Consider the following 13,799-nt stretch of genomic DNA (forward strand, 5'->3'; position numbering starts at 1 on the left):
ACTGCATAACCAAGCATAGAAAGTATCTATGAAGAGAGAGCGTTAAATAAGAAAAATAATATTATGAATGATAAGAGGATATTCTCGCCTCTGCTTTTGAACTGTTGCCGTCGGGCCGTGTGTATTTTTTACCACGTTGTAGATTTAAATGGTCTTCCCTAAAAAAAATCATTTTTAAATGTTTGATAACTGATGATATATATATATATATATATATATATATATATATATATAATGAAGACAGACTTCACTGCCAGTTCACTTCACTGTTCACACACACACAGCTCCATTGCAGGCTATCAAGTCCCCACTTGTATAGATAGAGATCGTTCAGAGTTTCAGGTCCCCACTTGGCATGTTTTTTTTTAAAATAAAAAAATGCATATTTGAAGTTATATTATGAAAAAAGAGCTTAAAAGAAAATTTTGTATGTCATTTTTGTTTCTTCAAAATGACCAGAAACGCTAGTCCCCTCTTGGCCAGTGTAGAGTGATAGTCCCCTGTTAGTAATATAGACGTGTGTGTGTACGTGCGTGCGTGCGTGCGTGCGTGCGTGCGTGCGTGTACGTGCGTGCACGGCCACTGAGGTGTAGCCCCATTGACGTGGTTGTGTATGATCTGGCAATAGGGGACAGCTGGTGAAAATCGGGCCGACTCCCCGAATTTTTTTAAACATGTTTAAAAAATTATCGGGAGGTCAGGGAGGTGCTCGTAACGTGCTCGTAATTCCTCACACGCTGCGAGCCACGACCATGCGAGCATCACCGATTCCCCTCGATTTCTCCCGAGTAAAAAAAAAACATCTGCGAGCTCGTAAAAGCAGCAAAAATCGCACCGTGTACGCCCGCCTTAAGATGAGAAAGCAGAGGTTAACGCTCGTTTCACACATCCTCCGTGTGCAGTGTGTGTGTAGTGCAGGAGCAGCACGCTATAGTGCTTTCACATATGCTGCGTTTGCAGTGTGTAACTGATCCACGGCTGTACCACAAACACTTACTCACCATTTTTATTTCAAATCCACTTATCAGCAACTTATTAAAAAAAAAAAAGTTTAGTCAGCATTGCGTTTCTCTTTGTACACATATACACTCTTTAATAGACGTATTCATGTTTAAACACAATTTAAACAACGTATTATTCTATACGTTACTTCTATGTAGATTTATATATTAAGTTGCTCAAGCAAGTGGTAAAATATTTAACCATGTACTTATATTAAAAATCGCAAACATTTTAAATTAAAACTTAAAATTAACAGAAACAGCCGACTCTCATGCCTTTTCTTTTGCATTTAAATTTTAATACAATAAATCTTGCATATCACAAAGAACTTGTTTTTCCGCCTCCACGAATGAGACGAGTGTTGTTCATAATGTCGCCTTGTTGTAAATTGTAGTTTTCCTTGCTTTACCCCGGTCTTAAAGTAAGAAGATGACTGTGAAAAATAGGAGTTTTTAATGAAATACATTTATAGTGAGATTACTACATTTTATTTAATTAAATGCATTTATGTTGAGATTATTATATTTTCATGTCAATCTGTGTTCATTTTGACCACGAACCATGTGGTTCTTGATCAATGCAATTGTAATGAATATCAGTTAAACAACAACCTTGTTTGTGATGTTCACAGAAAATGAACAAGAATGAACTTAGGATGGCCTAGGAGGAGTAGGCCTTCTACTCTAATATAATAAGACAAGGTTTTAGAATATAGAACATTTTTTAAACAAAATAAAAAAAGCCTATTATCCCGGCCCTGGTGTGATGTGCGAGTGGAGGAGGCATGTGTCACGCACTTGACGCGTTGCATTTCGTAACACAAATGCTTGACCAAGGGCCCAGCCCAGCCAGAGATTTATAGAATTTATTCTAAAGAGACAATAGAATATTACTGTTGCAGAATATTAACCCTCTGAGGTCTGAGCTGTTTTCTGGGCCCTGGAGGTGTTCTGACATGCTCTGACATTTGTGTTTTTTTCTGTTACTAGTGACATTTTCATGGCTAAAGTCTAATTACACTGTATTCAGCACAAACTCTGCTACAATAATATATCAGCAGCATGTATGTAAAAGTTTGTAGTTTTGAGATCATGACATTTATGCGTGGTTTGTGAAAATACAAAAAAAAAAATTCTCACTGAAATAAGGCCATGAAACCCATACTGATTATTTCTTCACAAGACTTTTGAAAATTGTATGACGTAGCCTAGAATATTTGCTCCAAAACTATGTGAAAATCACCCTGACTGCTCATTCAGATAAGACAATATATTGATTTAAAATTTCTAAGACGTGTTTTGTGTGACAAAGCCATATGCGAAGAGGCGTGATCATCTCATGAATATGTAAGCTCTTAACACCTGAGAAAGACAAAGACACTCCCCTAACTGCCCTATTAGGAGCGATCAGGCCCTGTCATTCAGAGCAACCTTGCACAAAGAATGAGGAGATTTAAAAAAGAATGGCTTTTAGATTGTTTGGATTTATTTACAACACAACACAATCCAAAAATACACAACAAATGACAAAAGAGCACATTGAAAACAATGATCCAAAGACAGAGACCTTTGTGCCATTCCTAAAAACATTGTACATACCTTTCATTTCCAAGGTGTTTGATTTTCACTTTACCATGTTCATGTACAGAGACTCATGTGAATGTTGAAGTCAGCAGGACTCAGTTGCATCTGGTCCCTGAAAGAAAAAAAAAAAGAAAAAAAACTGTGAACATACTGATATCAAGAGAAACTATAGGGATGCACGATTTTGGGAATAGATTTGAGATTTTTCTGGTTAAAATTTCTTTTTAAAATTCACAGAATACACACACACGTTTCCAACAATATATAATGAACACCAGGTCTGTTGTGCCTTGTAGGCATAGGCTACGCAGTGCTGCATAAAATAATAATAACAATAAATTAAATCTTCCAAAAGATTTCAAGAACAACTACGCTAGAGAAAAATATATTGATTATCATATGTTACTTCAAATGTTTCCATTCGTTATGATGATATGAAATGAGATAATAGTAAAAACATAAAGCCTAATGTTTGGTGCGTTTTTCCTTTCAAACGCAATCGCGCTCCAAAATATGATCCATTCAAACCCACAGCGCGCTCCAAAATATGATAGCCTACATTCAAACGCGATCGCGCTCCAAAATATTAAACATTATGGTTATACATATCTATGTTTGAGCAGATATCCACAAACAGTATTTAACAGTAAACACGGGTCTAAATAGTATAATATTCACCATATATCTAGCAACAGTTCAACTGCAATGTGAAGTTTATGCAACAATACCATAAACTAATAAGTACGAATTTCTTACCTTACATCTTTCTTGTCTTCAAATCGCGTTCTTCTTCTTCTGAGTTAAATCCAATGTAAGCTCAGACGTGTCTTCCAAACTCGACGAAAAGCAGAGACTTGTGAAGTGTTTTGGTGTTTTGTGTTTGAGGTAACGAGGGCGTTCGCGTTCCATGTGGAGATTTGCATGTGAATCTCTTTTGCGCGAGTGGGCGTGTCGAATTAAAAAGTAATTAGCAAGCGTTTGAGATACTGGACATCCTGTTGGTTTTATACAAATTACTTAAACAGAGAATATTTGTTTTCAGTTTGAATCCGATCATTTAAAAGTACACACTTAAATGTTTATAAAGGTATATGGCTCATAAATGTGTGAGAAGTATTCGCTGAGTTTTGTTTCAGTTTATAGACGTGCTCAAGAAAAAAAAGTTCACCGCGACGGAGAGGCAGAACGCACACCCTGTTTATTTTCTTTATTTTACAAAAGCACAATGTTTTGATTTGATTGTAAGTGGACACATACAAAAGTAGAAATATCACAGATTCTTTTTTTATATTTCTTTTTTCTGTATAACCATAAATGACGGAGTAATTTAAGTTTATGTTGCTGCTATGTGAAAAAAATCCAGCAAAACGCGTCGGCGCGTTTCTCGACCTCAGAGGGTTAATTACAGTTTGAAGTGCATCAATAGCCGGACTACCAACAGGTCCTGCAAGAATGTCCACATGCTGTCTGTATCTTAAACCTGCATTGATTGCTTACCTCCACTGGAACTGATTTACACACAAATGTCAATGCTTTGATGTTAAAGGTATAATGTCCACTAATGTGTTCCTTTACAAAAAGGCATGAGTGGAGAAAAACAAGCCAATTTTATTTGTATCAATTTTCATAAAACCGCAATTTAAATATATTATTTCTATAGGTTATACAAAAAAAAGGTCAAAATAAACAGGCTGAATAAGCTGATCTATAGCATGTTCAATGGTGATAGCCTAGTCTATGAATGGTACACCCCCCTAAGCTCACAGAAATGGTTTGACCCAAGTCTTCAGCAGCCAATGACACTGACCTGTTCAAACTGATTTTTAATGTGTATTTCACGTGTATTTACGTGTTGAATACTCATATTTAACGCACTTATTTGTCACGCGTATTCGGCGCTCATTTAATTCACGTGTTTTTGGCCCTCTTGGCTTTCCATACTGCTGTATACGCACCGCTCCTGGAACGCATTGCCGGACCGCATCCGTGTGCAGTGTGAAAGCTCTAACCTGATAACATGGGTACGGAAATAAATACGCACCGCATACGCACTGCAAACGGAGTATGTGTGAAACGGGCGTAAGTCGATTGCCATAGTTGTAAAAAAAACAATGGCTATCTGAACATCTTTGCCAAGCACAAACCAGTACAGAAGTAATCAATACATTATCGGGGAGGGTCATGCCTTTTTTCACAATCATTTTGGAGGGTCATAGAAAAGTTTATTGCTAGCGAAGGGAGGATCAAGTCTATTTTGACTATATATCTCAAAAGTCCTCCGGTGGCCCCTTAAATAAAACACAAAGAGTCCCTAACCTGGGATTGTCGTTACATCATGACATGGATTGACTATCACAGTAAGTGGCCAGAAGTAGCACTGACGTCTTCAGTCACAAGCACAAATGTGATAAACTTCCTGACATCAGTTTTCAGCAGACCCTGAAATCCTCATGGCATTGGATCTGACTGTGGATGTCAATTCAAGAAGGTGGAGTTTGCTGCATTTAAAGGTTTCTATTTACAGTGTGTTTTTGCAGCGTTGAGCTCTGAAGCCAATCACAGACACGTCTGTTGATCTCCTGAACGCGATGGCCAATCAGAGGCGTTTAAGTTATGCAATTTAATTATGCAGTGTAGACAGCTTCATTGATTATAACAGAACTCTGTGAGATCGCAATGCAGTGAGTCTGAGATGAGTGACAGCTTTTTAGTGATTATAAATAGAGCACACTTTGCTCATGTTTATGCCAATTAACATCCTTTTAGCTTACTTTAGGTTACAATATGTTTATGAGAACAAAGGTGACATCAACGGAAAATGAAATGGTCTTCAAAATGTTGTTGGTCTAATTTAAACACTGTGCTGTCATGCATAAATAACACGTTATGGTGAAGTATTATAATCACGTCATGATGCAGGCAGTTACATATCTTAGTTTTGTTATTAGCATTCACAACGTATATGATTTAGAAAGAAATGAGTGAAATCTTAAGTTAACGACTTTTCATGGCAGACACTGATGTGTGTGTGTTATTCTAATATAGCTCTTTACTGCAAACACTAACACTGTGGGTCGTTTTGCTTGTTTAATCTGCAAGTAAAGTGCTTAAAATAAATGTTTTTCAGTTATATTGCTACTTACTTTGACTTGACCAAAACCTCCTAAGTGTCTTTTAAAAGAAACCATGGCTAGGACGGTAGTCTAAAGCATTCATGAGCTGCAATCATTCAAGCTTATGTAATCTCCCAGTGTTTGCTCATAAATAGGGATGACAGGTAAGAGTCTAGTTCATTGCTCTTTTATTTCTATATTTGTATTTTGTCTAATTCTTGTGTGATTCTGTTTATCCAGATTTGTTAGCGGTTGTTTTTGATCATCATTCATTTACTTCATACTTAACGTTGAGCATTATTCATATTATAAGCTCTAAAATGCTCATATTATGTGAGCATTTGTAAAGACTTTATCATCATCAGCTCCTCCTGTGGTTATTAACTTCCTCTGTTCTGACCAACTCAGTGTTTACATTCTGCTAGAGTTGCTGTTGGTGAAACTGTCCCACTGTGAAGTGTTGCTTTACATGTGTGAAACGTCTGAGACGTGTGTATACTGTTAACCACACTGGCTCAACACACATCTGCTCTGAACACATTTTCTACACATGGATTATAACGTTCTGCTTTACTCTCTCCAGCCTTGAGAAATATATCAGATCCAGACTCCTTTATCAACACTACAAATGCTCTGGAAGATCTGGGATGTATTTCTCAAGCACCACTGATTTAACTTCCGCCTCCCTGAACTTCTGGACCACTTTGCTAAAACACTTGAACGAGTCGTTTTCGACCAACTATCTACATTTCTCACACAGAACATCCTCCTGGACAACAACCAGTCTGGCTTCAGAAGCGCCACTAAACTGAGACGGCCCTGCTCTCGGTTATTGAAGCTCTGAGACTGGCAAGAGGAGCCTCCGAATCCTCAGTTCTCCTCTTGCTGGATCTGTCTGCTGCTTACAGTTAACCACCAAGAAGAGCATCTCAGGAACAGTGCTTCAAGTCTGACCTCTCAGTGGGTCCTTCAGGGTGTCGTGAGGTGTTTAAGACCCAATATCTAGCTCTCGGTTATTGAAGCGGGTTCTCAACTACAACTCGCTTCAGTGGACTTACAGATACATTACCAGCTCATGAAGGGGAATTAACATATTCATAACAAACATCTCAGGAAAGGAGACTTATTAAACACAACTGCAGAGGTTTATTAAGAAAATTATAGCAATCATTCAAAATGAAAAAAGATGCTAAAAACAGGAATGAACAGACAAGATCCAAGAATCCTCAAATCAGCTCCATCACACAGAACAGAGAGAGATTATACAGTCTGAGTCTGTCCATTACTGTATTAATATTATATTTAAAGCAGTTTACATATGAAGCGCAAGAGAATGACTTTCAACACTGTAGGCAAATATATCCATAACATCCATATAAATGAAAATAAATCTGGCTTTTTATATGTAAAAAAAAACATTTTAAACTAAACTTGATTATGTCACTATAAGTGCTCAGAGTTTTTTCTCTGTTTTCTGAGAAGAAAATAAAACAATGAACAATCCTCTGTAAGTTTTTGCTATTGTAAATATTGCTGCAGATTGGCTCTAAACTCATCAGTATTTTATTCTAATATTGTCGGCATCTCTATTTCCTCTGGGTGCTTCGAGTCCTTCCTCCCTGCAAAATAAAAGCATTGACTGACCTCTCGTATGTGTTTTTATCATGATTGCAGATTGTTCCAGATCAGATGAGTGTGAATCATCAGATTGTGTGCGGCTCAAAACTCACCAGCTCTTCTTGCACAGATGATCTGAAGAAGAATCACAGTAGGAGCAGCAAACACTGCCATCTCAACAATAATCACAATCACTGCAGGAAACATGAGAGGAAGAAGAGAAACTGTACATGACTGAAGTCAAGGGTATTCAACTATCAACAGTTATTGATGAAGCATTTACAGACTGACTGATAGTTTAATGTTATAAAGCTGTCAGTATAAATGAACGTGTCGTACCTCTGTATAATGATCCAGCAGTCACACTGACTTCAGTTTCTGATGCTGTATCAGCTGGATCTGTGGATCACGTCTGTTAGTTCAGTTCAACACATAATGCCACATATACACAACATCATCATCACATAATACTGGAGCTTCACATCACAGAAATGATGAATATGTGCACGAGTCTGTCATCTATTATCTTCTTACTTCACTCTCAAGCTGTCAGGAGGAGAATGTTATGTGGCTACAGAGATGAACCCAAGCACAGACAGAATGCACTACACACAAGGTTTATTGATGACAAAGAATGGGGAAAACAAAACCCACGAGGGGGCAAAACACAGACAGGACAACGAGTGACTAAACTAGACTATGACTTGACATAACTAGACTACTAACAAACAGCTAATACAGAAACAGAACTTTCTCTTGACAGGGTACTCACAGAGAAGGAATGATAACATGTAATAATGAACCAGCACAAGACAGCAAACACAAGGGTATTAAATAGGGAGACTAATGATAACACAACAGGTGACACAGGTAAAGCAATAATGACAAAACAAGGATAACAAGGGGGCGGGGCAAGAGAACGAGACAACACAAGCACATGGCCCAAACAAATGGCCATGTGCTTGTACACAAAACATGGGTCTGTCATGATCCTGCCTCAAGGATTAAAGAATGACAAGGACTAGATGGCAGAATCATGACAGAAAATGACTATCGCCATTCACCAAAAATAAACCTATTTATTATTTATTAAACATCATATTTTCATATCGATCATGACATGCAGTTTGTGTTCCATCATCACAGTTTACAGTGGCAGTAGTTGAGAAGAGACTGTACTGTATTACTGTATAACTGTATTACTGTGTTACTGTATAATTTATTCCTGGTTTATATGAGAGTGAAACACAGTTGAGCTTCTGCAAATAAACCTTCAGCTTGAATGAAGGACATAAGCCTTATAATTCCTAAACCCGACCTCCTACATGGGTCATACTAGGCTTTAATACACTCGTCTGATTTATGCAATATATCATGTATGACCCATGTAGGAGGCCAATATTGGGAATTATAAGGATTGTTATGCAGTTTATGACTTTGACCACTAATATTTTACAACTCCAAAACGTATGAAGCCATCAGAAAGAGTAGAGCCAATCTGTGGAAGTTTTCACAAATCTGTCAGAAAAGAGTGTTTTCTCACCTGAATACTTGACAGTGTATCTGACTGAGGTCTGGAGTTGATCTCTGTGAGTAAGCTGACATCTCCACTCTCTGTTGTCATCTTCATTCAGGAGTGTTGTAGTCAGAGTGAGGATGATACAGAGATATTGATATTGATCTGATGATGATAATATCTGATATCTGGAGTCTGTCTTCAGATCAACACCAGTCTGATTCACCCACAACAGCTCAACTATCCCAGAATAGACCCAATTAGAACAGGAGAATGCAGAATACACCTGACAGGAGAGAGTCACAGAGCGGCCAGGACTGATCTCAGTCTGTGAGGATGAAGATGATGATGATGATGAAGATGATGATGATGATGATGATGATGATGGAGACACTGAAACTGAACACAAGACACAAATCACAGACTCTTCAATCATCATCTGAGTTTAAAGGGAGAATCTGCCCTTTTTAAATTGACCACATAATCATAAACTTACCATGAAGAACATGCAGATAAACATCAGCATCAGGTCCTTGTTCTCCATTCACATATTGTCTGCAGGTGTATAATCCAGAATCTTCTCCTGTGACATTCTTGATGTTCAGAGAGCAGTCAGACTCCAGACTCAGTCTCTCATGTCTCTCTGTGTCTTTATTCTTTATCCCTCCAGTAATCAGTTCAACTCTCCCTGAATGTCTCTTAAAGTAGGTCCATGTAGTTTTAGATTTGCAGTCAGAAAGAGTTTTATTACAGGGCAGACGCACATTTTCACCAGAACTGATGAACACTTCATAAGTCACTCCACTGGTTCCTGAAACACAGTATATCTCAGTGGTCATTATGATATATATTAATAAATGAAACCATAAAACACACCAGCATAAAAAGCAGAAGTTTTAAATCATAGTATTTTTCCTTACTTAAAGCAAACAACACACTCTCCAGAATAAACTATTGGTCTTTATCAGAGAGCTGTTCAAATCACTGACACACTCTTAATATGAAGATAATTCTTCATCATCAGATGTTTGAGTGACACTATGTCCAGTATCAGGAATAATACAGTATGATCTGTGTGTATCAATACACAACTCTGAGATCACAACGTGAATGTGTGCAAGAATAAACTGAGCATGTTCAAATGAACTCTTTCCAGACTAATTCCACTAAATGTCTTTAGAGAAAATACAGATTTCTTTACCTGTGAGAAGTGAAGAGAGAATGATCAGTCCCAGCAGACACAGATCACACTTATCAGCCATTTTCTGTTTCTGTCAGTCTTCCTCTTCATTATATATAGTTACAGCTCCTCCTTTAAACACCATCAGCTCCTCCTGTGGTTATTAACTTCCTCTCATCTGACCAACCAACCATCACTGGTGAAATAAACATAAAGCCTAATGTTGCAGTGCATGATGGGAACCACCAATCAAAGCTCATCCATGTCTCCCAAAATAATCATTATTGCTAATATAGCGTATAACTGTTGAGCTGAGTGAACCTGAAGGTAGTGATGGTGAGATGAAGCTTCATGAAGCTTTAAAGCTTTCCAGCCTGATGTGTGTAAAAGTGGTTGATTTCTCCAGGTTTGGAATGCACACAGCGACACCTGCTGGTCAATGCTGATATCATGCAGAACAAATCCTCAGTGGTGTGTTATGGAGATTAATTTGACTTCATGCAGGGCTGCCAATGCTGAGAATCAGGCAATCGACACTTTTCACTCGCTCTCACGACACACATCCAGTTTCTCACGCAGAGGAAAATCATGAAGCAAAGAGGACTGACACCGACAGACAAGGTTACTATTGATATGAAACACACTCTCAGCTCTCAGATTCTGTCCATTTTATCACGAAATTCAACAATAAATACGGTTTTGGCACTTGTAAATGTGACGTGACAGATCGCTGTATCGCCTGAACCGATCATCTCTTACTCTTCACTACTAGTTAATAGCAAATAAACACGAATGAACAATAGGTGTGTTGAAAGATACAGTACAACTTACCGAAATGTATATCCCTCATACATAATATCCATCAGTCAGTGTTTTTCACCCGTGGAAGAGCTCAATAACAGCTGGAGAACACTATAACCTACAGACGTTACATTTACCTCAGGAACATTAAAGGGATAGTTCGCCCAAAAATGATATTTAAGCCATGATTTACTCACCCTCAAGCCGTTCGAGATGCATATGTCAATCTTTTTTCAGACGAACACATTTTCAGTTATTTTAAAAAATGTCTTAAATCTTTCAGTGGTTATAATGTGAGGCAATGGGGTCCAGCTGCTTCAAGTCCGAGAATGTGCATGCATCCTTACAAAAATAATCCACCCGGCTCCAGGGGGATAAACGAAGGCCTTCCGAGGGTAATCCGTGCGGTTTTGTCGTAAAAATGTACATATTTAAAACTTTATAAACGAAAATAACTGGCTTCCGGTGGCGGTTGGTGCGCGTTCATGGAGATGGATGGATGGACTTGAAGCAGCTGGACCCCATTGCCTCACATTATAACCACTGAAAGATCTAAGACATTTCCTAAAATAACTGAAAATGTGTTCGTCTGAAAAAAGATTGACATATGCATCTCGAACGGCTTGAGGGTGAGTAAATCATGGCTTAAATATCATTTTTGGGCGAACTATCCCTTTAATGACTATAGCATGCTAGTTGACAAATTAGCTAGAGGTATTTTGCTAAATTTGTGCACAATATTACATATTTATTTTATTATATTTTTACATATATCATTAAAATATTAGAACATTATCATAATAAAAACGCATTGTATTTATATTTGAGTTGATATTTTTAACCTTTAATAATAGACTAATACCAGCTGACAGGGCTCTCAGTGTGTTTACAGCATTAGGTGAATAATTTTTTTTTTTTTCTTGAGAAATTAACATTCATCTAATAATGTACCTAATATTTAATAGCGAGAGATTGATAACGGCTGTCAGAAGAGAGAAATATGTCAATTTGTCATCACTCCCACAGCCGCTGTATTAGAAACACCCTCACAGCAGCATTAAATGAAGTTTTATGTAACAAAGTTCGGGAGGAGCATGTTCAGGTAATCATCCAATCAGCACAAGAAGAAGCCAGTATAAATAAAGCCTTCCCTTACCTCCTGTCTCATGACTAATTTCTCAGCATCGGACTCCGCCTTCGTGCCGTTATGTCCGAGTTAGAGCTCTTCCCCTCCGACGATGAGTCTTTCATCACGGAGGTGTCTCCATCGCAACCCGCCGATCCTGAGACCTTTTCCTCTCCAGCAGCTAACAACAACATCGAGCCTCCATCCTCAAACAGGGGACACCGGCCCTCCAGATCCTCTCTGCATACTCCGAGACGCCGAAGACTCCCCTCACCACCGCCAGCGAGGAACTCATCATCTTCCTCATCGTCTTCCTCCGCGCCTTCCCACCTTTCAGTTCACCCAAATATCCCTCCCATAGGGAAGTGGACAGTTAAGGGGCTGAGACAAGCCTTAATTAATTCCGATGCAAATTTTTCCCGCAGGATAAAAAAAGCAGAATTGTTTAATTTATGTCACCTTACAATCTTCTCACCCTTCTGTTTCAGCTCCAATCCCATCGGCTCGAACCGCCGGGCCCCGATCGCTCGTCCCGCAGCGTCTAGACCTTCCTCACTTGCAGCGCCGGGCCCCGCCCCCGCGCCACGTCGTCGCAGACCTTTCGCTAGCCTGGGCCGCGCCCCGGACCAGGGCGCCAACCCAACTCCTCTCCTCAGCCCCTCCCACCGTGGTACCTCACGCTCCAGATCTCTGCAATTCCACTTTCACACACGATCCCCAAATGTTTTTCTTCCCTTCTACTTCTTTCAGTGTTCCTCCTTTCCAAGCGCCAGGTGCTCACCCTAACGTGAGGATGCCTCCGTTAGCCGGTCAATCGCCGGCGCATTTCCTTCCCCTTCCACACTATGCTCATCTTATTCCTCCTCCACCTATCCCGGGGGCCGATCTCTGCGCGAGGATGCCTCCGCAAACGGCCACAACCCCCGACTTTCCCTCCCTTTAACCCCCTCCAAGTGCGATCTCCTTTCTCTTTCTTCTCAGCCACTCCTCAACCAGCCCCTCCGAATGCAGTTGACGCAGAACCTCCTCCAGTGACGAACAACATCAGAGCTCAAATCCTCGCAGGTGCAGATGTAGATTTGGGTTCTTTCCTGTCCTTGTTTCCCCCAGCTGAGTCCAATCGCCAAGTGGACTGTGGCGATATTTCAGTCACTCTAAAAAATAACTCACAGGTTTCATCACGTACATTGTCACTGGCCGAATTCTGTATTGCCTTCAGCCGCTATACAGAAATCATATGCTCGACTTTCCCCCATAGACGGCGCGAGCTGAACGATTATCTTTCTATCATAGCGGAGCTCGCGTTGTCTTATGGGGGTAGTCATTTTTACACTTACCATAAGTTGTTTTCCGCAAAATGCGCCGTCCGCGTTTCCCAATGGAATCAGTGTCCCTATTGGGGAGCGTTGGACACTGATCTCCATAACCAAGTCTTCCTCGGGTGCCGAAACATCTCCTGCGCAATCTGCAGATCCACAATCCATGTCACCACGGCATGCCCCCAAATCAATCCCTCGATCCCTCCCTGCCCAGAGCAGAATGCTATAAAATCCACAAGTTACGTTCCGCGACCCGCAAGGAGGGGGTTAAAGACTAATTCCACTAAATGTCTTTAGAGAAAATACAGATTTCTTTACCTGTGAGAAGTGAAGAGAGAATGATCAGTCCCAGCAGACACAGATCACACTTATCAGCCATTTTCTGTTTCTGTCAGTCTTCCTCTTCATTATATATAGTTACAGCTCCTCCTTTAAACACCATCAGCTCCTCCTGTGGTTATTAACTTCCTCTCATCTGACCAACCAACCATCACTGGTGAAATAAACATAAAGCCTAATGTTGCAGTGCATGATGGGAACCA

At 39.6% G+C, this 13,799-nt stretch overlaps 1 protein-coding gene and 1 long non-coding RNA gene across 3 annotated transcripts in view; one reads left to right on the forward strand and one right to left on the reverse strand.

Annotated features, from left to right (window-relative positions):
• Window positions 1–13,799, forward strand: part of LOC309480540 — a 188,235-nt gene that overhangs the window by 118,603 nt on the left and 55,833 nt on the right. The gene's annotated exons all lie outside the window — the stretch shown is intronic.
• LOC309480263 (uncharacterized protein) overlaps window positions 6,822–13,799 on the reverse strand; it is a 179,101-nt gene continuing 172,123 nt past the window's right edge. Inside the window, exons 1-7 of one of the 2 annotated variants that reach the window (XM_082144675.1) lie at window positions 10,333–10,932; window positions 10,033–10,207; window positions 9,328–9,642; window positions 8,859–9,230; window positions 7,655–7,714; window positions 7,429–7,509; window positions 6,822–7,317 (exon numbers count right to left, since the gene is read on the reverse strand). In XM_082144675.1, coding sequence (XP_082000801.1) covers window positions 7,262–7,317; window positions 7,429–7,509; window positions 7,655–7,714; window positions 8,859–9,230; window positions 9,328–9,642; window positions 10,033–10,093 — 945 coding nt within the window. In that variant the 5' untranslated portion in view covers window positions 10,094–10,207; window positions 10,333–10,932 and the 3' untranslated portion in view covers window positions 6,822–7,261. Of the gene's footprint in view, window positions 7,318–7,428; window positions 7,510–7,654; window positions 7,715–8,858; window positions 9,231–9,327; window positions 9,643–10,032; window positions 10,208–10,332; window positions 10,933–13,799 lie in introns of those variants that run through there. The other variant, XM_082144674.1, reaches the window with a different exon arrangement.

Source organism: Leuciscus leuciscus, assembly GCF_965113295.1.
Source record: "Leuciscus leuciscus genome assembly, chromosome: 1".
Taxonomy (NCBI): domain Eukaryota; kingdom Metazoa; phylum Chordata; class Actinopteri; order Cypriniformes; family Leuciscidae; genus Leuciscus; species Leuciscus leuciscus.